This window comes from Oreochromis niloticus, linkage group LG10, assembly GCF_001858045.2.
Source record: "Oreochromis niloticus isolate F11D_XX linkage group LG10, O_niloticus_UMD_NMBU, whole genome shotgun sequence".
NCBI classification, from domain to species: Eukaryota; Metazoa; Chordata; class Actinopteri; order Cichliformes; family Cichlidae; genus Oreochromis; species Oreochromis niloticus.
The window spans coordinates 12,913,223-12,940,468 of record NC_031975.2 but is presented as its reverse complement, the minus strand read 5'-3'; the positions used below and the strand labels follow the sequence as shown (position 1 = coordinate 12,940,468).

General features: G+C 39.6%; 4 protein-coding genes across 5 annotated transcripts; 1 reads left to right on the top strand and 3 right to left on the bottom strand.

The window, feature by feature from the left end:
* Positions 1-1,634: 1,634 nt before the first annotated feature.
* LOC100690739 (palmitoyltransferase ZDHHC20) lies at positions 1,635-7,271 on the bottom strand. Its single transcript, XM_025910955.1, has 12 exons — positions 7,118-7,271; positions 6,051-6,077; positions 5,856-5,950; positions 5,650-5,770; positions 5,157-5,226; positions 4,823-4,855; positions 4,255-4,375; positions 3,827-3,959; positions 3,581-3,707; positions 3,140-3,226; positions 2,972-3,051; positions 1,635-2,855 (listed from the first exon to the last, which is right to left on the bottom strand). The coding sequence occupies exons 1-12, from the start codon at positions 7,233-7,235 to the stop codon at positions 2,812-2,814; spliced, it is 1,056 nt and encodes a 351-aa protein (XP_025766740.1). The 5' UTR covers positions 7,236-7,271; the 3' UTR covers positions 1,635-2,811.
* Positions 7,272-8,869: 1,598 nt separating this feature from the next.
* LOC100691005 (choline-phosphate cytidylyltransferase B) lies at positions 8,870-13,637 on the bottom strand. The gene is made up of 8 exons (XM_003446770.5): positions 13,413-13,637; positions 12,260-12,359; positions 11,795-11,911; positions 10,212-10,363; positions 10,027-10,105; positions 9,792-9,934; positions 9,512-9,700; positions 8,870-9,306 (listed from the first exon to the last, which is right to left on the bottom strand). Exons 1-8 carry the CDS (start codon positions 13,497-13,499, stop codon positions 9,070-9,072), a joined length of 1,104 nt encoding a protein of 367 aa, XP_003446818.1. The 5' UTR covers positions 13,500-13,637; the 3' UTR covers positions 8,870-9,069.
* Positions 13,638-15,139: 1,502 nt separating this feature from the next.
* On the top strand, positions 15,140-21,089 carry lipia (lipase, member Ia). Its single transcript, XM_003446837.5, has 11 exons — positions 15,140-15,288; positions 15,587-15,665; positions 17,120-17,490; positions 17,567-17,675; positions 18,374-18,475; positions 18,579-18,668; positions 18,750-18,917; positions 19,071-19,160; positions 20,258-20,366; positions 20,457-20,642; positions 20,762-21,089. Exons 2-11 carry the CDS (start codon positions 15,608-15,610, stop codon positions 20,844-20,846), a joined length of 1,368 nt encoding a protein of 455 aa, XP_003446885.1. The 5' UTR covers positions 15,140-15,288; positions 15,587-15,607; the 3' UTR covers positions 20,847-21,089.
* A 207-nt stretch (positions 21,090-21,296) lies between these two features.
* si:dkey-71d15.2 (SH3 domain-containing kinase-binding protein 1) lies at positions 21,297-25,915 on the bottom strand. 2 transcript variants are annotated; one of them, XM_005472131.4, is made up of 7 exons: positions 25,713-25,915; positions 25,281-25,381; positions 24,985-25,085; positions 24,485-24,589; positions 22,891-23,105; positions 22,655-22,718; positions 21,297-22,533 (listed from the first exon to the last, which is right to left on the bottom strand). In XM_005472131.4, the coding sequence occupies exons 1-7, from the start codon at positions 25,772-25,774 to the stop codon at positions 22,495-22,497; spliced, it is 687 nt and encodes a 228-aa protein (XP_005472188.1). In that variant the 5' UTR covers positions 25,775-25,915; the 3' UTR covers positions 21,297-22,494. The 2 variants fall into 2 exon arrangements, with proteins under 2 accessions (XP_005472188.1, XP_013127798.1); XM_013272344.3 differs by lacking the exons at positions 24,485-24,589; positions 24,985-25,085; positions 25,281-25,381; positions 25,713-25,915 and adding an exon at positions 23,425-24,172.
* Positions 25,916-27,246: the final 1,331 nt, after the last annotated feature.

The window sequence follows — 27,246 nt, the reverse complement described above, 5'->3', positions numbered from 1 at the left end:
GAATGCTTGGAGCAGATTAACATGTGAGCTGGAGTGTTCTGGGACGTTATATTTGGTATATCCAGACCATCCGTCTGCTCATACTTCGGAGACATGGCTTAAAAAATTTCTCTTCAACGACATAATCCGATAAAAAAAAAAAACGATCTCTTTACCCGTCTGCTTCCCGTGGCTGTCATGTGACCGGCTATTACAGTTAATAATACAACAGCTTCTTGCCATTTTTTGTGTTTCTTTTTATGGCTGTGTAACTGAGTTCAATTGAAAGCCTGCGTGCACTAGTACCTCTTGCCTCAAGTTCCCAGAATCCCTTGCGGTTTTACCCCTGAATGACGTCACATTTTCAATCTCTATCCTGGTGGGCCGGTCTCTAGTCAAAATGCCCGGGCCGATTTTTTGTCCCAGTCCAGCCCTGCACAGCGGTAAGTTGATGTCAGAGCTTGTTTTTAATTTAGGCTATGTCCACACGTACCCGGGTATTTTTGAAAACGCAGATTTTTCTATGCATTTGCACCTTTCGTCCACACGTAAACGGCGTTTTCGGTAACTGAAAACGGAGATTTTTAAAAACTCCTGCCAGGGTGGATTTTCGAAAACTCCGTTTTTGCGTTTAGGTGTGGACGAGGGAAACGAAGAAAACACAGCGTCAAAGGTGTGCGCCTTTTTTGACGTCACACTGTGCGCCAGGTTATTGTTTCGGTGAAATGAATTTCTACAATGGCGGACATAGACAAAATAGCGTTATTGTTAATTTTACTCTCTGCAGTTTTTAAATGCTTACATATACACACAGTTACTGTCCCTCCACACAAAGGACTCAGTTCTGCTTCTATGCGCCATCTTTGTTTACTCTTTCCCACCCAGGCTTCTAGACTTCTGATTGGCCAACATTTCTACACGGTTAGGAATATATCGCCACCTGCTGCTTTGGCATGTTCCTAGCAGCGTTTTCCTCCGTTTTGGCTTTTACGTGTGGACGGGATTTTTTTAAAAACGAAAACGGAAAATCTCCGTTTTCAAAAATACCCAATCTGACCACATCACTTTCTCCCAGGCCTGTGGATTATGCCTCAATATGTGTAACTATTTAAAGCGCATTTGTTATTAAATTATTTATAGGACTTGGTAAAGATTTAGATACGTACTATGTGTCACATTTTTCATTTAGTCTTTTGCCAACAAAGAAACAAACACATAGACAGAAAGGTATTTTTTACATTATACTCGTTGTAAAGCCATTAAAATCTAAGTTGCATCACATAGACTTCACTGGAATCCAGTTAAAGCTTAATTGGTCATGACTAACATCTAGTAAGCACTTAGGGTCCACAAGTTCAGTCATCTGCAGAGTTGTTCCTCAGTCAAGGGAACATTTTAAAATCAAATTTTTGACAAAAACAAATCACACATTTGTTAAAGAATAGGGATGTATAGTTGTATTACATTTATTGTTACATAGCAATCATTAAGCCGCACGAACAATTTCGTAATAATAAAAAAAAAAAAGCATCTTTTTTTCAAACAGGCATGAACTACATCAGCAGCTCCAGGTGCCTGTTGGTAAGTTCACTGACATCGGTCATTGAACTACTGTGAGTCCCTAATCATGTAGGCCAAAAGTAAAATCAATCATGTTTTATTGTGCTACACATCACATACACCAAAAGGAAGGTAATATAAGGAAACAATGGCGAGCAGTAAAGAGGGAAGAAAGGTTATGACACCTTTGGATCACTGGTATAAACTCCACCTCGTCTATCGAGCTTTAGGCTCAAGGACATAATTGCCTGTTCTTTATGACGTTTTTTTTTTAATATATTTTTTTTTATTGTGGGCCTTTTTATGTTCTGTGCTTTTCAAACTTGGAAATTTCTTTCAAAGTGGTGGACACAAACAGAAGACTCTTCAAATAGATTCATGTTAATATAGAAATACAAAGGATCTTAGTTCTGTAGATGAAGAAGGAAATAACTTGTATTAATGTCTTTTTGAAAATAAATAAAATGTGATTTACAAATAAATACATAGAAAGACAAAGCAATTAATTTATAAAACAGGACAAATTACAGATAATTATAGTGCAATGAAAAATCCAATCTACCTGATCATCTTGGAATTATGGGAGACCTGTTGGCTTTGTGTTTCAAGTATCCGGATTGAGATTAAACCATTCCAACAAGCATTAAACTGGATCTGGTCATCTAAGTTTTAGCATTTATCATCTTTATGTTTATCAATCAAATATATTATGAAATGCAAAATAAATATTTTAAAGTGTAAACAGAAAGACCTTCAAATATTTACAAATATGTAAACTAAATTTGAGACCATCTGATAACAGACTGCTGCTAATTGCACTGTGCTTGAAGTTCAACTTATAAGACAAACATTATTTTGGATGAAAATCAACATACAAACCTTTTGCTCTGCAATTAGTGATTAAGAGGTTGATTAATACTGATAAAGGATGACTCTCTAGATGAAATCTTAAACATAAAACAGACAAAGACAAACATTGGCTCCCACATTTTGGGGATTATTTGAATGTCTTTGGTTTATCTTAAAGACATCTCCTTCCCTGAATCTCTTCTGCTTCAGACTGGTGCAGTCTATGAGGTCGCTGTAGAGGCTCTTTCTACATGATAGCAGTATTGTTGCAGTGCTCTTTCAAAGCACGCTGGATGAGGAATGGTCCATGTAGTAAAAACCAAATACAAAACATGTGGTTTGAGGCTGCATCAAAGCTTTAAACTCCCGTCGAGGTGATGATACTCCTGGTTTAAGGCATCGTAGTTGAGATACACATGTCGTCTACTGCTCGTTTTCTATTGTCACGGAGACAGTCTGTCCGCCATCTAAAAGGAAACGGTGTGCACAAAAGATGTCTCAGGATGGGTTGTTTATTGAGCACAAACAAAAGCAAATAGGACACAAAAGCATGAAACTGTGAGAAAGGGCATTAGTAACATACTCATTTTCTCTTTGCTGCCATCTTCTGTGTGCTGAACATTATTGCTGAGGACATGCGGGTTAGCTTCTCCATCAGCAGGCCTGCAATTAAAGTCAAACAGAAATTAATTCAAAGTAAATAAAATTAAAGCCTCTGATATTAAAGATTTGAAAGAAATAGAAAACTTACCCTTTGCCATTCTGCTGGAGGACACTGTTGGCTTGCTCAGGATCTATCTGTACCAATCTGGTGACAAAGGAATGCCCATCACCCTGACTGAAAATGCAGAAAAAATAAATAAATCTTCACTTTTTTTTTTTTTCGACACTCCATGAAAGTAACTTTAATTTAAAAAAAAAAAAAAGCTGGATAGGTCTGTTAGTACAAAACCAATTACCCTCCCGTACTGTGTAGGCATGCAGTAACACCATCTGTATGTGTACATCATTTATTCTGACTGATATGAAGTGGGTGAAAGTTTGGGCATGCATCAGCTCTTGCCCCCTCATTTTGACTCTGTGATCCATTTTGTTAGTGACCACTTATGGAAGTTGATTAAAAAAAAATTTATTTATTTTTTTTTTCCTTAAAGCAAACTAATCGGATGACCTCACACGAGAGTAGACTCACCTTGAGAAAACAGGGAAAAACCAGTACTTTGCCTGGTCTCCAAACACCTCAGCTACATTTCTGCTAAATCCCAGAGAAAACCCATTTTTATCTGGCCCATTTGTGAAAAAAGGAGCCCTAAAAGCCTCTTAAAAAAAAAAAAAAAAAAATGGAGGGAAAACAAACAAAAAAACAACAAGAGTTAGCCAGTGGTGATTTTTGTAGAAGTGGAATTAAATGAAGTATGTATTTATAGTATTAATTCACCTATAGTGGTCCTGTTCTTTCCCACGAGCCACAGATGGTATCCGAGAAGTGACACGATGCTGATGAAGAACAAAGCCGCCACAAAGAAAAGAAACAAGATGTGGAATTTGGCATGGTTGTCAGGCAGCTGTTTCTTTAGAATGAAGGGAAAAAACAAAACACACTTTTAGCTGATTAATCGTGACAGCTCTGAGTCCAATTATGTGGAAAATGAAACAAATTGATACTACTTTGTTTCCTCAGTACAACAAAGTCTTGCATGGAAATAAAATACTGTTTCACTGCTGGACTATGTGACAGGAGCCACTGTCTTGTGTAAAGTATGCTGCAGAGAATCCCCTAAAAATAGCAACAGGTTGATACTGATACACGTGGTGTTCACACCACTAAATGGCATGCAAACACCACGAGGAGGTTCATGTACTTACGGTCCAGAATTTGATGAAATACTGGATGACTGTTGCACAAATCACTACACAGTAGAGTGACGCATAGGACAAAAACAGGACAAAGTACTTGTAGTTTGAGAATCCAACACAGTTATTCACCCTGAAAGAAGATGACACCACAAAAACAGGAAGGAGAAAAAACAAGAAAGGGAAGGGGGTGCTGAATAACATTATGACAATAGCCATGGAGAAAAAAACCAAAAAAAACCCCACCCCACACACACACACACACACACACACACACACAGATGTCCCAACATCTATATGACTTATACAAATATTTTATACAAACCCCATAATCATATATATTTGCCCATTTGACTGTTTTATTGCGCACCAAATCTCAAATTACACTGTTGTGTCACAATATAACATATAGTGTCATACCATAATGATCATAGAGAATGTATATTCCCAATCTCCCAATATGCACTGCAAAGTGGGGTTTGATAGTAATATTAAGAACAGTAATAAGAGTAACGTTCAATTAATGTTCAAGAATTTAAACAAAGCAGTTTAAATGCAAAGTAAAAACAGAATATCATACCAGGGGCAGTGATGGTCCATTTTCAGCACACACCTTGAAAAAGCAAGAGGCACAATGTGCATCCTATCAGTACCATCCAGTACATACCAACATACTGATCTTTTCACTGACCCAGTAAACAAAAACACCACATTTGATAAACCCTCATTAAGATATTAGTTTTCCATATTATCACTTTACTAAAAAACAAAAACAAACAAAAACATTTGAATTTATTCTGTAATGTTTCCTGAATTTCTATTACCAGAAGAAGAAACTACTTTAAGGTGGATGTTTTAAGAACATCTTATTTAGGAATGTGTTGATAAAGTGTGCACACTTAGAGAGGACTCACATTTCACAGGTTGAGCAGTGATGGCAGCGATCAGGCTTGATTACCTGACAGAAGTCGCAGTATCTGATGGCTAGAGAGAGAAAACAAAATTAACTGTATACCTGCTGGATATTCTTAAAGCATATTCGTTAAATGTCCCTGTGAATCCAAGCAGGTCACATCCTGACTTTTAATTAGCAGGGGAGCCAGAAGAGAAAACAAGGTGCACCTGAGTCTAATTAACCCTCCTGACACAGGCTTTTCCGTAATTACAGCACAGACAAGCCTAGTATATATTAAACTGAGAAACAACCAGAGAAGACATGTGATTGTCATTTGTAGTGCTTTTGTAATGTTGATGGCTGATGATGAAAACTTTTGTGCACTTCCTCTTTTTACAGAGCAACATTTTGCTAATAGAGTTTTCCCTGATGGTGTGTGTTGAAGAGACAACTGGGAATTAAAAAAACAAAACAAAGCACAGTCACTTACTACACTGTATCTAAAGCCATACCTCCTCCAGCTGTGCGTGTGTACACGGGTAAATTCCTCGCCACTTTCTTCAGGATCTCTTGTTGGGCCTCAGCTCGCTCTTCTCTCTCATACAGCTCCTTCTCTGCCCTGGGTAGACTGAACTGACAACAGAAAAAGAAAAGTGATCAGTGTTTTGTTTATTTCCTCTCTTCTGCTAAATGAGGAGTGTGACAGAAGCAAACTTACTGCTTCTGAGGGATTGGCTGGTTTGGACCAGATAGTTTTCCAGTAGGCCCATATGAACATGGCGAGGAAAATGTGAAAGATAACCAAGTAGCTGACTGTTGTTAAAAAAAGAAAGAAAAAAAACAAAACAAGGATCCTTAGCGGGAGAGAAATAACAGCATCAAATATGAGTGAGTGAGTGAGGGCAATACTTACTTCGTTCAGCATTATTTGGGATTGTATCTATAGGAAGAAGGTAAAGTATATGTGTATATATTAGTTAGGAGTAATACATGACTACACATCCCCCACTTCTCTCTCTCTCTCTCTCCCTCACACCATGTTGCAGCAGCCTGGCACGGCCAGCAGTGACCCACCCACAACAGAGAGCTTTGTTTAAGCATCAGCAGGGATGTCCCTGTCCTGACCACAGCCGCAACACAGAGACATGCTGATACTGGTCTCATCAGCTGCCGCCTCAATCAAACTACACAACTTATTAAAAAATGCTGAAAAATAGCATAAACACTCAGGACTTACTCAGGAGCGTGCCAAATAAATTATGTTTACTAAAATTTTAATTACAGAAAATTACAGAATCCACTGCTGGAAGTTAAATGTGCAAAACAGGTACAAACAAATACAAATCAAATTCCCTTTTTTTCTCCTGAAACGATAAGTTGTTCAAATTTAATATTGAAAAATCATTGTTTTAAACCGCTCAAAATATGTTTAATTTCAGATAAATACACATTGATAGCATCAAAAAGTCACGGACTAGATTTTAAAGCTGGCTCAGAAGCACCTCATTTATTGACACCCCAAAACTATATAAAATAATAATAATAATAACAACAATAATAATAATAATAGCTAGTAAATATGTCTAGTAACCTCAGAAAGTTTTAATATGATTAAGCAACACACAAACGACACAAACCCTTTCACAGTCACTCCACTTTTCTATTTTTATGATATCCGTTATTTGACGCATTACGTCTGCCCTAATGGAGTGATTAATAATTAACGGAGAAAAGTATTTCCTCTCACTGGAGGGGAAGAAAAAAAGTAGACAAACGAAGCCGTCATGAAAATAACAATTTATGTAAAACGTTTCCATGAAAAGGAGAGACAGAAATATGTGTTAATATTCGCCAAACGTTTCATCGCATTACGGAGTATGAAGCCAGATTTTAAATCTTCAACTAGCTTATCAAAGTTTCAAACCCTGTCACTGTCAACGCACGCGGCCGCTAAATGTTTATAAAGGTGAGCGCACTTACAAACACACAGCTCCACAACGTAGGCGTAATAGGACCAGCCGACGACCAGGTTAATAAACAGGACAGGTACCCAATTCAGAGCCCGTTTACAGCACCTTAGTGCGTGAGAGGGCGCCATCTTTAATCCGTGTTTGACATTAGCTGACGGTGACGTCACAACCACGGCTTTTAAATGGTCCAGCCAAAGATGCATTAGGATCAAGATGCTTCACGGCAGTGCAGGCGACGAGGAACAGAACGCGGATGTTTTAGTTGTTCAAAAAGTGCAATTTGAGCATATTTTTAACGCACCGTTCGTACTCATTCCTCTCAGCAGAGTAACAATCATAATAAAACACAGTGGCAGCTAAAGCTGAGCTCGTCTTAGGGCGTATTGAAGCATGTCAGCCTGTTAACCCACAGACAGCGGAAATCTTGACTCTCACAATCTTTGGCTGGTTAGTTTCCTCGTGATATGCTCAAACTTTTGTATTTATGAGTAAGAATATGTTGAAAATAAACACAAAACAAGCAATTTTTAGGCTACTCATTAGGTTTAGTGAACTAGAACCAAAACTCAAACAGAATAGTTCAAATGTTTCATTTATTTGTTCATTTATTATTTTGTCCAGCTGGGGGCAGAGAAACATAATGCTGTGTGAAGTTGTGGAACACAGTTAACCATTGTTTTGGAGCTCGGTGTCTGTCCACCTGTTTGTAATTCTATAATTTTAGTCTCCACTCCTAATTTGCTAGATGCCTTAATTGTCTTTCTATTTTTTATTGATTTTTTTCTTTTCGCTTGGTGCTAGCTGGACAAGACAGGTGTGTGAATAAGAGGGAGGCAGGAGTTTAAATACCTGGGTTAGCCATTTAAAGCAATGGACAGTGCACAAAAGAACTGAAGAAGCGAATGTAGGTGAAAGCGATTATCCTGTCTTATTCCCCTCACCCCCCAGGGTGCCCCTCCCTGATCGTTTTTCTACCGGAGGTTTCTTCCTGTTAAAAGGGAGTTTTTTCTTCCCATTGTTGCCAAATGCTTGCTCATAGAGACTTGATTGTTAAGGTTTTCGCTGTCTTCTTGTAGGGTCTTCATCTTACAGAATAAAGTACCTTGAGGCGATTGTCGTTGTTATTTGGCGTTATATAAATAAAACTAAACTGAATTCAATTGAATCGAATTGTCAGGGGTGATTCATAACATAGGATAGCAGCAAGAGTGAAAGATGGCTGTGAGACCTGCTATGATGGATGGTTTGGACATGGCACTAACAATGAAAAAAAACAGGAGGCTGAGCTGGAGGTGTTAAGGTTTTCATTGGGAGCGACAAGATTAGGAAGCCAACAATAATCTGGTATATGCTGTGTTTTTCTTCTTTTTGTGTTTTTGGCTGATGAATTAAGTCTAACATTCACTCTTTCAGTCTCTAACAGCAAGGGAGATTATCTGGATAAATGCTCTTCTCTTTAAATAGTTTCTATTTTTACTTCGGGAGAGTGATAAGAAGGAAATTGTTATATAAATATATTCTGTGACTGACCTCTTTTATTTCTATAAAACTACTTAAACCTTTATTTATTGAGTCTTCCTTACACCAGCATGAAATTGCCTTATGTTGCCAATACAAAGCAAATGTTTCAGTGTAGTACATTACAGTTTTAGGTGGAGAACCTCAGTGACACTCAAGATTTTTATTTTTATTTTTTTGAAGATGAGAATATGCTCCATTACATTTAGTGTTGTATGAAAGAAACACAAATGATAAGACAAGATGACATCCAAACAAAATTTTAATGTCGTTTTCCTTTTCTTTTCTGTACACACACATTATGTACATGACGTTGGACTTAAATACACCCCTAATAAATTAAATATTTTCATTTTTAGTTGCTAGTTATAATTAATAGCCTCCTTTCAGAACATTTTCTTCCAAATGAATGGTAAATAGACTGCAAGAGGACAAATGAGGAGCTCATTGTGCATGCTTGCTGTTTGTAGAGGCAACTTTTGGCGACGAGCGTGAACGTCTCCCCTTTTTGGTTGAAGAGTGGGAAGATGGAGAGGAAGGTGGGGAGGCAGTTGCAGAAGAGGGGATGGAGTCAGAAGAAACTGAGCGTCTTCTGGTGGGACTGCTGCTTGGTGAACCACGGGGTGAAGAGTAGGGTGACAGGGCCTGGAGCATACGGCCACTTCTCTCCTGAATTGCATGCTAAACAAGGGCAGACACAGATCAGATTTTCACTGTGTGTAATGCTATGTGCTGTTGCAGTGATTTAAAGAATGCCTCTTGTGATTCAGTGTATGAAGACATGCTTGTTTTTGCTCACACACAGACTTTTTCTAGTTAAGAAGACCGAAATTAAGTCTTGTGCTACAGTTAGTGTGTGATGTTTTTATGGTGAAAGTGAACATACCCATGCTCCATCTGGTCCGAAAAGCTCCAGAAAGTTGCCAATGAATTCTCGTGACTTCTCTTCCCATTTGTGGATGAGGTCCTGGCTCTTCTCTTCCACCCTGTAGACAAAATGTTTCGACTTTTCCTCCACCGTACGGACTGTCTCTTTCATCTTGTCCACCTGGTTCTGGAACCGGTACTTTTTCTCCTGAGATAAAGCAAGGTGGATTTGTGTCTAATTTTGCATTTACAGCTTGTTTTTCCTTTTACGTTTTATTAAAAATGAAATATTTTCTTACATTGATGAAGCCAACATTTAGTTCACGGGCTGTATAGCCTCTTTGCAGGTTGCGTCTGACATACATGTCGTAATTCCGAACGATACGAGTGATCAGATCGGATGTGGAGATGCCGTCCGTCCTCTGAGTGGCCACAAACATTCCTGACATGAACACGCGAATACTTTAAATATGTGTAATTAATTATGAGAAAGAAGATAACTAGAATTTATTTTAACATTGCATGAATCTTCACCTGCTTCCTTGATGTGTTTGTAGACGTCCTCTGATCCAGCGGAGGTGTAAGGTATATCATCATGGGCCACAAAGTCGATCTATGAATGCAACAGAACAGTCTACAGACAGTTTGGACACCGTATAGCTTTAACACTGTATGACACTGTAGGAAGCTGTGTTTAAAGTTACTGTGTGACCTTTGACCTTATGTTTCTTGAGGAATTCTGGTGTAAGACTCCAGGGAGCATCCCGCACTACCTCGTCAACGTAACGGCAGTGCCTGAGGGCATCGTAGCGTTCGTCCTCTGTCATCACCGTATAGCCCTTAAACTTGTGAGTGAGTTCATCGCTGCACACTAGGAACACAGAGATTTTCAGTGCTTGCCTCCTGATTTCTTTTTCTTTCTTTTTTTTCCCCATATTAGCCACACTGACATGTTTCAGATCATCAAACTAATTTTAATATTGGACAAGATAACCTGAGTAAATACAAAATGCAGTTTTTAAATGATGTTTTCGGGAAAAAAACTATCCAACCTTACCTGGCCCTGTGTGAAGAAGTAATTTGTCCATAAACAATGACTCAATGAAGCATTAAGATCAGTCTTTCACTGTGGAGGAATTTGGGTCCACTCTTATTTGCAGAATTGTTTGAATTCGGCCACACTGGAGGATTTTCTACCATGAATGGCCTGTTAAACGTTACGCCACGGCAGATTTAAGTTCAAACTTTGACTAGGTCACTCCAAAACCTCCATTTTGTTTTGTTTTTTAGCCATACAGACGTGGACTTGCTGGATTGTTTCGGATCACTGTCCTACTACATAACCTAAGTGAGGAACAAACTGATAGATGGACATTCTCCTTCAGATAGCTGAAGCAGAAACTGATAGCAGAGAGCAGAATTCAGGGTTCCTTCAAGTCTTCCAGGTAGGTCTTGAAGCAGCAAAGCAGCCCTAGACCATCACACTACCACCACCATGTGTTGATGTTCTTTTTATGAAATTGTTAGTTTCATGTCCGATGTAGCAAGACTCAAACCTTCCAAAAAGTCCAACATTTCCTTTGTCAGTGCACAGATATTTCTCCAAAAGTCTTGGGGATCATCACAATGTGAGAGGAACCTTTGTTTTGTTTTTGGTCAGCAGTGTTTTTTTTCCTCTCAAGGTCTCTTTTTTATTGCTGAATCATGAACTCTGACCTTAAGCCTTGAGCCAACACTTCCCCAGATGTTGTTCTGGGGTCTTTTTATGATCTCCTGGATGAGTTGTCGATCTTCACTTTGGAGTAATTTTGGTATGCTGGACACTCCTAGGAAGGGCAACCGCTGTCCCAAGTTTTCGCTATTTGTGTATAATGGCTCTCACAGTGGTTCACTGAAGTCCCAAAGATTTAGAAATGGCTTTGTAAATCTTTCCAGACTCATACTTCAGTTTTTCACTATTTAGTCACACTTACTTTAAGATTTAACAAAGTATTTTTTCACACACGAACAGGAAGGTTTGGAGAATGTTTTTCCCTTACTGAATGAAATCATTTAATAACTGCATTTATATTTACTCGAGTTGTCTTTGTTTAATATTAAAATTACTTTGATGACCTGAAACATGTGAGTGTGACAAATATGCAGAAAAAAAAAGATATCAGGAAGGGGGCAAATGCTTTTTCACTGCAGTGTACACGTGACTCTTTGGAGGCCTTCTGTGTCTATTTTCATGACCCTGAAGGTTAAAGAGTGTTACTTTGTGAATGTGTTACTGTGGCGAGTGAATGAAAGGGATACTTACCTCCTACTATAAGATGAGTGTTTGGGAACACATTCTTTGCCTGCATCAGCGCTCGAGCATGTCCCGAATGGAAAAGATCAAAGATTCCATCAGCGTAGACTCTCACAGGGCGGTTAGCTAAACATGAAGGGTGGTCGTTAAATGCAGTCATGTCATGACACAAAACTCGAGCAGTTTATATTTTTGCTGTTACAAATATGGAATTCTAATGAAACAATGATGCTTTTAACTGTTAGTTAATCATTATTTTGCTGATTTGTCACTCAGTCAAATTCATTGCTGTGATCAAACCCTGAATCATCAAAATAACTGGCAGTTATGTAACAATGCTGATAATGAAATCGCCTTTTTATAACTGGTATCAGATAATTACAGCACAGCAAAACATCTTGAGTTAACTTTTCTTTTCCTAATTTTCTTTCCTGTGTATTCAGAATTTTTTAAAAAGGTGGTGATAAGTGCAACCTGGTGTCCCCCTCCGTGCTTGAGCAATGGTGAGCTTGTCATGTGGGATATCAGATTCAAAACCTGTAGACTTGGCAAAATCTGCAGGCTCCCGTGGAGTCTGAACACAAAGACCAGATGGAGACATTCAGATACAGTTGGTGAAAAAAGTAATCTGTTCTCTAAATCATTTAACTTTTTCAGGTCGCCAGCATACATTATATGACACCAAACTATGTGTAATTACTGACGAAACATGTTCGCTCTTGCTTCATTCCTAACGGCTCGTGTTTCAAGTTTATCCAATCTCTTGCACGTGTTCAGACTTCTGCCAAGAAGTGGATGTTATTGGTACAGTCATGTTGCATTTGATAAAAACAGAAACTGTAAGACAGTATACAGGAACACTTTAGAAAATTAAAGCATTTAAGTGCATTACTTATAATAGAAATATATGAGATGTGGTGAGTTTGCAGGTTGTGCCTCCTCTCTGTATCATAATAACTTCAAGGTAGTTTTTTTTTTACCAATTTTAGCACATGGATGTTTAAAGATGCTATAGACTTTGTGTTGCATGCATGTACACCTTTATCCTTTGCTGTGCTGAAAGATATACTTTAAACTCTTGATCTTTTTTAAGTGTCTTTTGCTCCTTGAGTTGTGTTCAAATATAAGATTGGTTAGTATACCATTGCAAAATATTCCTTTGACCTTGTAAACATTAGCAACATGCTCCTATGCTTCTTAATTTCTGTCTTGTATTCTGATCTCAGCCTTCGTGGCTTGTACACATGCTGACGCACAAGCCAGCATATTTCCACATCGGACATAAATGTAAGAATTAAAATTCTAATAAATAATTATTGTTTTCGTGTTAAGTCTTTAATTTCCTTTGAGATTAATTATTGCTACTGCAGACATGAGTCATGCTGTTCCACGGAGTTTATCGGTTAACTTATCCCAGTCATATAACCACAGTGGAAAAGATTACCTCAGTAATATTCAAAGCATGTTAAGCAGTATAAGGCAGAGATATACCTCACTTCATTATAGTGTCCTCTAAATATATTCACAAAAACAAAATAAGAGGGGATCTCGTGGGGCTCCCTGTTGTTTACTATTCGAAAAACAATCTGCGGTTGGTTCTCTTTGCTAATGACAGAAGCAGGCTTACCCTGCGAGGGCCTCCTCTTTGATTGTGCGCGGCAGCCTGTTGATGGTGCTGTCCATTGCCGCCACGGCCTCGTCTCCTGCGAGCCATCTGGGTTGTTCTTTTGCCAGCCAACAATAACACTCCACCAGCCTGCTGCTCCTCTCAGTCAGCCCTACTACTGCAAGGGAAGGATCTCCAAAGCTGTGTGTCTGTTCAAGTATACATCGTATCACCCTGCCTGACCCTGATGACAGGATAACATAGCGGGCAAAGTTCAGGCCACAGTGGTAAAGGCATTCAGAAATGTAGATTGCATTTGCAATCAATGCTGAGCTTGTAAAGACTTTCTCTTTATTTGTGCGGTGGCAGCAGCAGCATGATCCAGTGAGTGTTGATCCACTGAAAGTCCAACTCTTTAACATTTTAGTACACATCTGTAAAAAATATGCTTATTTTTTAACCGTTTTTCAAAATTTTATTCCTTACATTTGAACATAACGAATAGAGGCTGCGCACGTAACACTGTACTGCTTGCTGAGAAAGCCATTCGATATCAACTATGAAGCCGTAATGGGAGGTCAGAGAGGGGACAGTGAGTCCCGGCATTTCTCAGAGTTGTTAAAAGTTAGCCACAGTGGCAGAAATCTGTGTATATCTTAAAATCAATAACATCCTGTCCTTCCTGTGCATCATAGCACATAATGCACATCCTGGTTTTGACAACAACTCATTCAGCTTTTCTGTGCTGAAGTGTTTCCCGATGTAACACAAAAACACAACAAAGCTCACACAAAACATTATTTTCCACACAAACAGAAATAAAACTAAGACTTTTCAGGGAGGCTAGCTGCTAAAAAATGTTTTAGCCAGTCAGTGAGTCTGTCTACTGTTTCAGTTCAAGTATATGAAAAACACTGACTAGGGTGATCACATAACTTTTCATTTAGTCCTAACATCTGGTCAAAGTTTCAGTAATGTCTAGCAGGCTATGACAGGTTATGACTAATATTCCCATCAGACATCTGCCTTTTTTCTTTAACTCTGCTCTCTTTAGTTTCACTTTAATTCTGAGCTGAGCTGTTTTTGAGTAAATGCAATGATTTTGTACAAAACACATTTTAAAAGTGGAATAAAAGTAATGCACCTAGCTCTAAGCACTGGTGCGTCTAAACCAATCTTGCCAGAACACCCAAAGAGATAACAAGGCTGAAAGTATTGTTATCTCTTTGGGTGTGTTTCATGTTCAGGAGATACCACAGATATGCAGTGATCTATATCTTTGTAATGTTTGTAAGGTTGTTAGACTTTTTCAAAATGTCCAAATTATTTATTGTAGAATTATTTTTCTAAAGAGGAAACTTTGAGTCAGATAGTCGATCACAGAGTGGAAATTTAAGAAATGGATGATCAACTCATACATATGTCTGCTTTTGTGCATTACTGTACTGTAATCCACATTAAAGTGTAAGGAACTCTTTAACTGCTTTATGGAGGTGAGCTCAGAATGAACGACTGCCCTTGGTTTTCCAGAAGTGACTTATGGAAAATCCCCTGAATATGTTTCACTTTCATTGTTATTCCTCCCAGATCGATTGCAGCACTTTAAAAAACAAATGCTAGATATTTGATTCCAGATCAAAATAATCTCAGACAGCAACAAGCATAACCGGTCTGATCACACAGGAAGGGGGGGTGATTTCATGGGAATTTCTCACCTGTGAACACAATGACCTGGGGTAGGGGGTGTGGTTATGTATGCGAAAGCATGCTGGGCGGGAGCATTACTCTGCTGTTCTTCTCACTTCCTGAACTGAAGTTCTCCAAATATGTGGAGGTACAAACACAGGATAACCTAACATTCGGGACCTTTGACACACCACGTTACCCTGTATTGAAGGTGAGACTCTGATTACAATAAAAACATTTCATATTCTTCCATTCGTTGGAGAAAGGCAGAAACTACTATACAAAAGGCGTGCTGTATAAATCACCAGTCTCAGGGTGTTCAAGGAGCAAAGACATATTTTTCTGCTCTTTTCTGACCCCTGTTTGGTAGATGAGTAACCAGTTAAGGATACAGTGTAAAGTTTTAGTGAAAGAGAACCGTCTGTTATGTTTGTGTGGTTATATTATGAACAGGATAATGTTTGAAATGTCTTTTTTATGTAATAGTCTGACTGATTAATCCATTTCAGTTTAAAGTGCCCGTGTAAAGCATGCTCCTGTGGCAGTATCTGATAACCTTCCTGCTGGTTACTGTTCAAATATGCAAAGGTAGGAAACAAATCATGAAAATGTAAATGGCTTTCTTTACAAATCAGCGGTGTGTGTGTGTGTGTGTGTGCGTGTGTGTGTGTGTGTGTGTGTGTGTGTGTACAGTGTTTGCACAAACGTACAGCTGTGGTCACACAACATATGACACAAATGTACCACAAGTTTCAGTCAAGCAGCATTTGAGGAAATGCTGTTTCTTGGAATTTGTTAAGGGTCCTCAGCTAATTTTACTGTAAATAGAGTCACTGCTGATGTGCAACTGTTACTGAAAAACACATTTCTGTACTTTTTTTTCATCTTAGTAAATAACCATCCTGTCAGTGATAAAATCTATAAACAATCTAATAGTCTAGATATCATTTCAAGTTCTTACAAAGTCAGTGTCTAAAATATGCATTTGCTTAGCATTAGATAGTTATATGTACAGAGGTGTGTCCTGAGCTTGGGTGCTGTAAGTTACAGTGAGTCAGCACCAAATGAAAACTTGTAATGAGGAACAATGAACTACACCCTGAAACCAATAGTACTGATGTCAAAAGATGACAATGTTGGTTTAAGATGTTATGCAAACAGGCTTTCGACACTAAGTGATCACAAAAAAAATGGTTTGCACGCTTTAGTCACACTGATGTTAAATCTCTTACGAGAAACATGTGGCCAAGGTAGCAGCCATACAACCTCAAAACCGGTTAAAAATGCAGTATTGAAAGACAAGATCTACAACATCAACAACGTCTATGCTGGTCAGATCCATAAAGGTCCCACAAATTACATGAGACACACACTGGATATGAGGAATGGAAGTAGTCACTGTGATGTCAGGTTTAAGGCCTTGATTTTTGGGTTCTGCCCTGTTTTAAATCATTTGTAGAATTCACAACGAAGCAAGCAGCAGTATTTTAACCGGTAACTCCTCCAAAAGGCTCCAACACTGAGTCAATGAATTGGAGATTTCCACTGACTCAGCATAAATGAATGTTTACGAGTCAATTGAGGATCAATTACTGTTGCATTTCATATTAAATAAATACATCCTCTGTACAGGTAAAGTTTGTCATTTTAACACTGGAGTCTGGGTGGATTCACTTAAAGCCTCAAGTGAGCAGTGGAGGTCATGCTGAATCCGTGGCTTGATTGTTCAGAGATGTTATAGCAGCAAATTGAGGGCTTGCTCAGTTAGCCAGGTGGTTTCATTGTTGTGGCTTATCAGTGTGTTGTGGTTGAGTAGGTGTTTAAAACACGGTAAAATGTACTGCAAGTACAGGGTGTCAGAATAACGGGCTATATATATACTGTATATGACACATGCCTCTCAAGATGGCATAAAGTTTAGACACATAGTATTTAGATGTTGTGCAATCTTTCCCATGCAATGCCTGCAGAGATCAATTACATAATATCTTATTTACCTGAATGCATCTGTCTTGTTTTTTGTTTTTTTTATCTCTTACCAGCTGAGAAATGCGATGAATTTACCGATCTGAATCTTGGTCACTCAATCATTGGCACCAGCCTCAAAGTTCGGTTGTTGCTATACACCAGATCACATGGCACCTGTGGTACCCTCGTGTCCCACACCGACCTGTCTGCCTACCCCCAATTTAACCTGTTAAATCCTACCACCTTCATCATTCATGGGTATCGGCTCACTGGATCTCCACCGCCGTGGCTCGGCAACCTCACTCAGCTTCTGCTGGCCAGGAAAGACATGAACGTTATAGTGGTAGACTGGAACTACGGTGCTGCGAATCTGAATTATTTGGAAGCAGTGAAGAACACACGCGAAGTAGCATCCAACGTCACAGCTTTCATTCAAATGTTGCAGGTATGGCAAGTTGTCTGATTTCAAATGTCACAGAGTGTGTAGTGTGTAGCGATTCTAACAGCTGATATTTTTTCAGGAGCAAGGAGCCGATCTGAGCTCCATCCACCTGATTGGTGTCAGTCTCGGAGCTCATATATCAGGCTTCACGGGCGCTAACTTGAAGGGAGAAATTGGAAGAATATCAGGTAAGAGTGCCACTTACATTGACATCACTTCCACTAGTAAAGCGAGCCTAATTTGTGCTTCAGGTCTTAAGAACAATCTTATTTGACTCACTCACTTCTGAAGAAGTTGTCCCATTGAGACGTTTGCATGACTTTTGGACATGGCGTGCTTAGGGGTGACATTTTATAATGGCTCTTCTCTTGACTGAGCTTTAATTCCTAGATTTCAAACTTTAGAAGTCACTAATAGCAAAAGGAGATAAAGCCACTGTTGCTAAAGGGTTTAATAAAAGTTGCAGAGTGTATAAACAATGTGTTATTTGTCATGGTTGAGTTTTGGAGTCATAGGAACATACCATGCTTCGGGTTTTGCCTGGGTTGGAGTCGCCATGAAAAAAATGAAAAAAATGAAAAAAAGCGGCATAGCTTGGTAAAATCCCCGAGGAGAGATGATGTTCACAGGTCAGCCTAATTTTCTGGAGGCTCACTGAGAATATCAGGTTTAAAACAGCAGGAAAAAAGCTGTCACATGAAAAAGAGGGGAAAAAAGATATGTGGAAGAAAATGACAAAAGGAAACCGCTATGAAGGTCAGCTCGGATAAGCACTTGACCTGGGTGTTGTCTGAATATTTAAGTGTGGTCAACATTCTGTTTTCTAGTGTTGTGATTGGGACTGAACTTTAAGCCTGACTGATGTTTTCTAATGTGATGTTTGCAGCACTGGATCCTGCTGGACCAGAATTCAAAGGCAGAAACCCAGAGGACCGACTGGACCCCTCAGATGCACAGTTTGTGGATGTCGTGCACACGGACATGGATCGTCAGTCAATCACCTTATTTGTTATTATGAAGACTTTTTTTCTTTACACAAAACAGGCATACACATTGTGCACATGTGTCAATTTTTCATTATTATATTACAGTGCTGGGTTTCAGGGAACCTTTAGGTCACATTGATTACTACGCCAATGGAGGAGCGGACCAACCCGGCTGCCCAAAGACTATTTTCTCAGGTAAGATCATTAAGTTTAGGAAACTTTTGGTATAAAGAACTGAACTTTATGTTAACAATTCACTTTCTTATCCCTGAAAAGGACAGTCCTATTTTAAATGTGACCACCAGAGATCGGTGTACCTCTTCCTTGACTCTATAAATGCCACATGTACCAGCAGGACCTACCCCTGCTCGTCCTATAAAGACTTTCTGGATGGGAAATGCTTAACCTGCAGCCAATTTGGTGATGCTGGATGTCCTATTTTTGGTTGGTGATGAAAAACACACAGATTAAATTTTTTGTCAGCTGATAGGCAGTTACGAAAATCCAAATATGCACATTTTGCCAGTTTGTATTTTATTTCTTTAGATTTTACAGTGTATTATTCAGCACTGACACAGGTGTTTTAACCTAACCCAGGTTATGATGTCATAAAATGGAAAGACATCCTGCTGGAACAGAACCAAACAAAGACCTACTTCAAAACAAACGGAAAATCTCCATACTGCAGTAAGTAACAGTTTACTAATGATCACAGTAAACTACAAAAAATCCTTAATTTCAATACAGCATGCAATCTGATTGTCAGCCTGCACTGCCACCTAGTGGTAGAACTACACTTTTCTCAATAGTTTAGCACATTTTAATGTGCCACTTTATTAGGTACACCTGTTCAACTTGTTATTAAAGCAAATATTTAATTAGTCAATCACATGACAGCATCTCGGTGCATTTAGTACATTTGCCAGAGGTCAGAGTAGAATGACCGGGCTGATTTGAGCTGTTAGGAAAGCAACAGTAACCACTCTTTACAAATAAAGGTATGCAGAAGAGCATCTCTGAATTCAAAACATGTCAGACCAAATGGGCCACAGCAACAGAATCAGCAAGTCCTCCTCCTATCAGCACAGGTCCACCAAAATTAGACAAATGAAGATTGGAAACACATCACCAGGTCTCAGGAGTGTTATTGTCTGCTGGGAGATTTGGATGGTAGGGTCAGAATTTGGCATAAACAACATGATAATATTGATCTTTCCTGCCTTATTTTTGAGATATCCCAGAGTGTGCTGGTGTAGTGGTGTGTGGGATATCTTCTTGGCACACTTTGGAGCCCATATTATGGACTAAGCATCATTTGAGTGTCACAGTCTACCTGATTATTGTTGCTGACCATGTCCATCCCTTTATGACCACTGCTTCTAGCAAGATAACACGCTGTGTCACAAAGCTCAAATCATCACAAACTAGTTTCTTGAGCATGACATTTAGTCCACTGTTCTCAAAGATCCAGTCACCGGATCTCAATCCAACAAAGCACCTTTGGGATGTGGTGGAACGAAAGTTTTATATCCTTAAAATCTGCAGCAACTGTGTTTTGCTGTCATGTTAATGTGGACCAAAATCTCAGAGGAATGTTTCCAGCACCTTCAATCTATGTCATGAGGAATTTATTTATTTATTTTTTATAAAAAATCTAAATGGACAGTTATGTTTATAACCCTTGAAATGGAGAACGAGCCAGAGAAGCAAGTCAGGTTAAGTGTTTGTTTTTTTATAGTTCAAAACAAAAGACTTGAATTAAAAAATGTCATGTCTTTGCTCAGTGACAAACTACAGGATGGATGTGACGATATGGAACAAGGATGTACAGTGGGGATACTTGACTGTTAAACTTCATGGCAATGGTAAAGAAGCACAGGCAACCATTAACCAGTAAGTCTTCTCTGCATATATAGCCAAGACTTGTCTTTATCTCCATGTTATTACCTTCTCTAACTAATGTATTTTTTTCCCTCATATTAGTAAATCCTTAAAGTTCAAGAAGTTCACAAAGACCGAGCTGTTGGCTGCGTTTGACAAAGACATTCAGTGGGTGGAAAAGGTGTCTGTTAAATTCTCCACTGGGAATGTATTGCAGCCCAAACGTAAGCTCAGAATTCTCCGAATCCGTCTCGAAAACCTGGAACCTAAAGAGAATAAAGCACAGGGGTATGCTAAAATTTTACCTTTAAGAAATGACACGCAGCATCAGATGGTTTCTTTGTTGAAGCACTTCTTATATCTCCCAGCTGTAGATTTACTGAAGTGTCTGTTTTTTCCCCTCACAGGTCTCTGTGTCGGTACGACGTCCTTCTCGAGGAGAACAAAGAGGTCGCCTTCAGGCCAATTCCCTGTGAAGAAACCAACTTCTGAGGGGGGAAAAAAATTGCATAACATTTCACTGCATCACTGCATGTATGCAGAGAGACTCAGCTGATTCTACAGTTCTTCCAGAATTGTTCATGAAAAGACCAGGACTGCTAAAACAAAACAAAATATACACAGCAGAACTGTGTAAATCAAATATATTTACTGTGTAACAGTTTGTGTTCTGATATGCCATGTGATGTGCGAGGTTTTAAGTGTAACGTGTGTGTGTTTAAGAAGATCTAAAAATTATCTCAAGAGTGAAGTTGAGATTGTTTTCTCTTTTTATCGTAACTCATTCATTAGTCATTCGCTGAAAATCGCCATTCATTAGGTGGTGTGGTGGTTCACAATGTTGCCTCACAGTAAGAAGGTCACTGGGACTTTTCTGTGCAGTTTGCACTGTCCCACAGTCATTTGGGGGTTGGGTTAACTGGTGATTGATTCTAAGTTGGCTGTCGGTGTAACTTTGAGCGTGGACGGTTGTCCGTCCCCGTTGTTAATGCGATAGACTGGTGATTTGTCCAGGGTGTACCCTACAGCTGGGATAGGCCCCCTGCACCTCTGAACTGGATAAGTGGAAGATGGATGGATAGACCAGTAATGTGAATTAGACAGATTATCTGTCACAAATGAGTCAAATGTCTAACATAAATAAAGAGTGAAAAAATACTAACATATTTACCTTTTTTGATAGAAAAGTAGAGCTGTCAACGTTAACGCGCCATCAAGATTAACGCGATTAAATTTTTTTTAACGCATTTCACCCATCTGCAGCTCAGAATGGACAAACTTTGGACAAACTGCCCGAAATGCGTTGACAGAGTCATTCTGCGCTCCAGATGGGTGAATTGCGTTAAAATTTTTAATCGTGATGACAGATTAACCCGCGTTAACGTGTTAACGTTGACAGCCCCTGTAGAACACATAAGGTACGACTGATGGATTTTATTTACTTCAGGCGCTGGCCTTTGTTTTTGTTTTGTTGTTGCTTGTCTTTGCTTTTGTTCCCGTTTCCTTTTTTATGCCAATATAAATTTTTAACATACATATATCAGCAGTAACTATATTTATTTTTAATAAACACACAGTGCACATCAGCACCCAGTAAATTTACATTCTTTGTGCAATCAGAAAGAAAACAAGTGCGATTTTTTTTTTCTTTTTACAAGCCTAAAATCTGTGTGCTCATCCATATTACATTATTATAAACAAACCCTTTAGTCTCTGTAAATGAACTGCTGCTTGTCATTTCTCATCCTCCTCTCTCTTGGAGTCACTGTCACAATGGATAAAAAAAACAGTTCAATTATGCCGTAGTACATATTACCACCAATCATTGTCTTAATGGACGGTGATAAGTGAAATCTCGTGGAAAACTCAAAACATGTGAGATTACAGTTCCCCAACAAGAACGTTTATGAATGCCTTTGGTGACGTGATGAGACAAAAACAAGACGTTTGATGTGTGACTGCGCCGGTCGTCTCCAGAGGGAAAGGACAGTTTGCTACAGCCTCCGTCTTCATGTCTGCTTCCATCTTTGCACTTCCACCAGTGACTCAGTAAAAATATTAAGCCCTCTGGGTCAGCCCACTCAGCAGTCCGAAAAGAAACGGTAAATCAGAAATCTGATGAAAGAATAGTCTTCTTTGCTCATTTAGACATGTGCTTCTTCATTCGCTGAATTTCCATCTAAAACGGGAAAAAATTGGATTTTGAAAAAAATCAAATCATGATAAATCTTCCTAACTTGAAGTGTTTGCGCCCATTGAAATACGATGTTGCTAAATTTTATTATCCTCGGCCACTTTACCTGTAACGTTAAGCGAATCCTTTTCTCCTCATCCAGCTCATTCATCAGCAGTTTGATTTCTTTGCTGGAATAACACAATATTGTTAAATTAGCAAAAACCTGACTGAAAGTACAGTTGGGGTACTGATGCTGGGAGTGTCAAATGCCCTCCAGAGTGAGGATGAGCAGATAAACAGAAAACTGTGCAGATGCCTACAACTTGTAGCTAATGTGCAATTAGGGAAAGACAGCCATACTTGTGCTGAGTCTTCATCTGTTCAAACTGGCCCTTCAGGTCTCTCAGCTCTGTCTGCAGTTGTTCCAGGTTTGCCGAGGCGTGCCCTTCTGGATTTCTGCTGGGCTGTGAGTGTGAGTTGATGCCTGCGGGCGGAGCTGGGTGCAGCACAGCAGAGATAGCCTTTGGCAGGAGAGAGGAGAAAGACTCTGTGGGCACAGTTTTGGCTTCTAATCCCTGTGGAAAACACAAAAGAAATATGGGAAGTTGTCATTTACTGCAGTTTAACAGCTGTGGATTGTACGACCTGTAGCATTTTATTTTATACACTGCTCGAAAAAATAAATAAAAATGAAAGGAACACTTTGAAAACACATCAGATCTCAATGATGATGCCACATCATGAAATAGAAATAAAAATGATCAACCTACAAAGGGCCGAATTCAAAGACACTCTGAAAATCAAAGTGAAAAAGTGATGCAGCAGGCTAGTCCATGTTAACGACATTTGAATGCAGCCACTTGAAATGGTGCTCAGTAGTTTTGTGTGGCCTACCACGTGCTTGTATTCATGTCTGGACATGCTCTTAATCAGACGATGGATGGTGTGCTGTGGGATCTTCTCTGGAGGGATCTGGAGAAGGAACTGTCTGCATTTTCTCAACACATTGTCAAACACCACGAGGAACCCACAGGAACACTGCACCAACATAGGGTCTGACAATCCAAGGACTTTATCCTGATAACTAACGGCTGTCAGGGTGCTGCTATCTAGCCTGAAGAGGTCTGTGTGCCCCTCCATGGATATGCCTCCCCAGACCTCCTTGACCCACCACCAAACCAGTCATGCTGAACTACAGGCAGAATAGCGTTCTCCACAGCTTCTCCAGACCCTTTCACATCTTTCTCACACTCAGGGTGAACCTGCTCTCATCTGTGAAAAGCACAGGGGTCAGTGATGGACCTGCCAATTCTGGTATTCTAAGGCAAACACCAGTCGGCTCCATGGAGGACGTTGGGCCCTCAGGCCAGCCTCATGAATCAGTTTAATTGTTTGCTCAGAGACATTCACACCAGTGGCCTGCTGGAGGTCATGCTGTAGCTCTGGCAGTGCTCATCCTGTTCCTCTTTGCACAGATGATCAGATACGGTCCTGCTGATGGGTTAAGGACCTTCTACGCTCCTTTCCAGGTCTCCTAGAGTAACTGCCTGTCTCCTGAAATCTCCATGCTCTTGAGACTGTGCTGGGAGACACAGCAAGCCTCCTGGCAATGGCACATATTGATGTGCTTTCCTGGAGCAGTTAGACTACCTGTGCAACCTCTGTAGGGTCCAGGTGTCGTCTCATGCTACTGGTAGTGACAGTGACCCTAGGCAAATGCAAAACTAGCGAAAAAACACTCAGGAAAAATGTCAGTGCCCTCCACCATGTAAAACCATTCCTGGTGTCTCATTGTTGCTCCTCAGTGCACCTGTTGTTAATTTTATTAACAGCAAAGCAGCTGAAACTGATTAACAAGCCCCCTCTGGTCAATATTCTAGAAGTTGAATTATCTTGATGCTATACTCTGATTAAACAGTGTTAATTTCATTCAGTTTTTGAGCAGTGCACTTACAGGCAGGATGGATCCATTCTGAGTTGTTTGTTGAGTTCCTTCTGGCAGCGAATTCTTTACTTCACTCTGGGTTTTCTTTCGTTCCTCCTCCATCATGAGTGTTACCTGTAAAATAAAGTCTAGTTTGAGACGTCTGATAAGTCAAATACATTAAATGCTGACATGTTGTTCTAGCTGTTGGTGTTTCTTAGTCCCAGAAGATGATTTTCAACATGATTACAAAAAAGGGGACCGATTCACTACAGGGCAAGTACCTTTTAACTTTGTTTTAAGTAAGAAGTCAAAGTAGATATCTTCTGCGTCTCTACGTGTCTCTCTGTGTGTGTGTGTGTGTATGGGGCAGCTCAGAAAAGTTAAATTTATCCCAAGGACAGAGTGACACAAGCAGACCACACCACACACTCTTTTCAAACACAGCACCGAGCTATAAACAAACTGGACGATTAAGAAATGGAATGGCTTGGCTTGTAGATGGCTTTCATTAAAAAATGTATACTTCCCAGAGTCCGAAGCTCTGACTGTAACCTCTCATCTACAGCATGAGCTGCGTGCTCATTCAGCTTCTCCGTGACAGACACAACTGAAACAAACTCCTCAGTGTCTTTTGAGAGAAATGGAGATTACATGTTAAAACACACCTCGCAGAGCTTGGAAGTCACTGAATGGTCATTCTTAGACATCTCGCTCCTTCTTTTGCACATTTTCAAAGTCTAGATTAACATTCTGCCTCAGACATGCAGCATCCGAGCACAGTAGCATTTCAATACATGTAACAAACAATAGTTGCAAGGCTTACCGGGAATGAGGGCTGAACTATAGCTGCCCATCGTGACAGAGAAGAATACAAGCGCAGAGAGTGAAAGACAGAAAAACCCTGCAGTGCCCTTAAGTCTACATCTACAAATGACAAATGGGAGCAAGTCAGTGGGACACAAATCAACAGAAACCTGTCAGCTCAGTGCAGTCTCATATCATGCTGCTTCTTTAAGAGATCTGTGCTCTTTGTCATGAATCAGCCCAGCAGCAGAAATATTTCTTTATCAGTGAGAGAGAGACTAAATGTGTAAGAGCAGAGGCAGCTGTTTCTCTCATGCCACAGCAGTGAACTAATGTGCAACACATGCTGGAGCCAGTGCAGAGTAGGGAGCACAGTGACAGATTAGTAAACGTACTAAACCAATTACCAGATTATTGTCAGTTAAAGCCACGATCCGGAGCGCACGCTCACCTTGTTTTTCCAGCGTCGCCGCTGAGATACAGCAGCATCTGCGGTAACTCGACACCACCCATTGTAATCCACAGTGGTCTGCAGAGTATGCTGCGATGAAGAGCGGTGCTGTCCGGTCTAAGTTTAGAGCGGCGCAGCCCCACTCTGCTCCCAAATATCACCGGGGCACAGCAAAGGGCGTCACAGACTGACGGCTGACAGTTGTTTGAACGGACAAACGATGCAAAAAAAAAAAAAAAAAATCAAGAAAGTTGACGACTTCAGTTTAATTCTCACAAGCTGTTTCAAAACAGTCGTCAAAGGGTGAGCGCGCTGATTTTCAGTATACTTGTGTTTAAAAGATTAGAAAAACAGAGAGGCATATCCACATAAGGTTTGCAATAATGTCTTCATAAAAGGACATTCTTGTGAATGAGTCAGTAAAACTGTGAGTAAAAGAAAAGAGAGGAAACAGAAGAGTTTCCAAACTCCCTCTACACACATTCACACTACTCGCATAACACAACAACAGACTGTCCTCCTGTCACAGCTCCAGAGATCAGCTGTGGTCGAATGCTTGAAGAAAAAGATATGTTTTCAGCTTAGGTTTAAAAAGTGACCTCAGACAAGCATCAGGCTGTCTGGGGTCACTTTGGAGGTCATTCCAAAGTCAGTGCCACAAGATGAAAACCATGACCCCCTTTTTGTATACCTTTTGGCTGTGGGATGGGTCAAGAGTGATTAGGTTACAGACCTTGAGAATCTTGAGGGAGTATATGTACACATGCATTTCTACCAAGACCATTTAAAGCTTGAAACACAAGCACGGTCACTTTACTTTGTAAAGGACGGAGCCAGTGCAGAACTGCTAACACTGGAGTTATGTGATCTCTTGGTTTTTTGTCGCAGTTAGTAGTCTGGCTGCAGCATTTTTAGAATAGTTGTAAAGGGGTAAAAGATGATTTACTAGTTGTTTACAATACTGCAGTCTAGAGGTAACAAAGGCACACATGGACCTCTGGAAAAATTAGTATGAAAATTGTTCTGAGGTGGAAAAAATGCTTCAGGACATGGCATTTGTCAAATTTGAAACATTTCAAAGATTTTTATTCTGTTTTAATAAAAGGAGTTAATGAAGCCTGATTAACCTTCCAGCTCTCAGCTACACGCTGCAGAAGTATCACGCAGTAATCATACTATGGGTTCACAGGCATGTTATAAGCATGAAGAGTGAGGTTTGAATAACATTTTAAATTGTAATTTGGAGAATAAAGGCTCTAAAGATGCCTAATAACTGTAATTTCACAGCGCCCCAACTTTAAAAGATGTACAATATTTAGCAGCTAATATCAGTAATATATAGTATTTACATTAACATTTTAAGTGAAAACAATATCAAAGCCTATCAAATGTACAGCTTTAGGAAATGTGAAGATTTTGAACTTTTTACTGTATTTTCATTAGTTTTTCCTATCAATAAAGACCCCCAACCCCCATTACCACTCAAACTTCACCAAGGTATAAGAACATTTTCTGTGAATTATTAAAATAAACC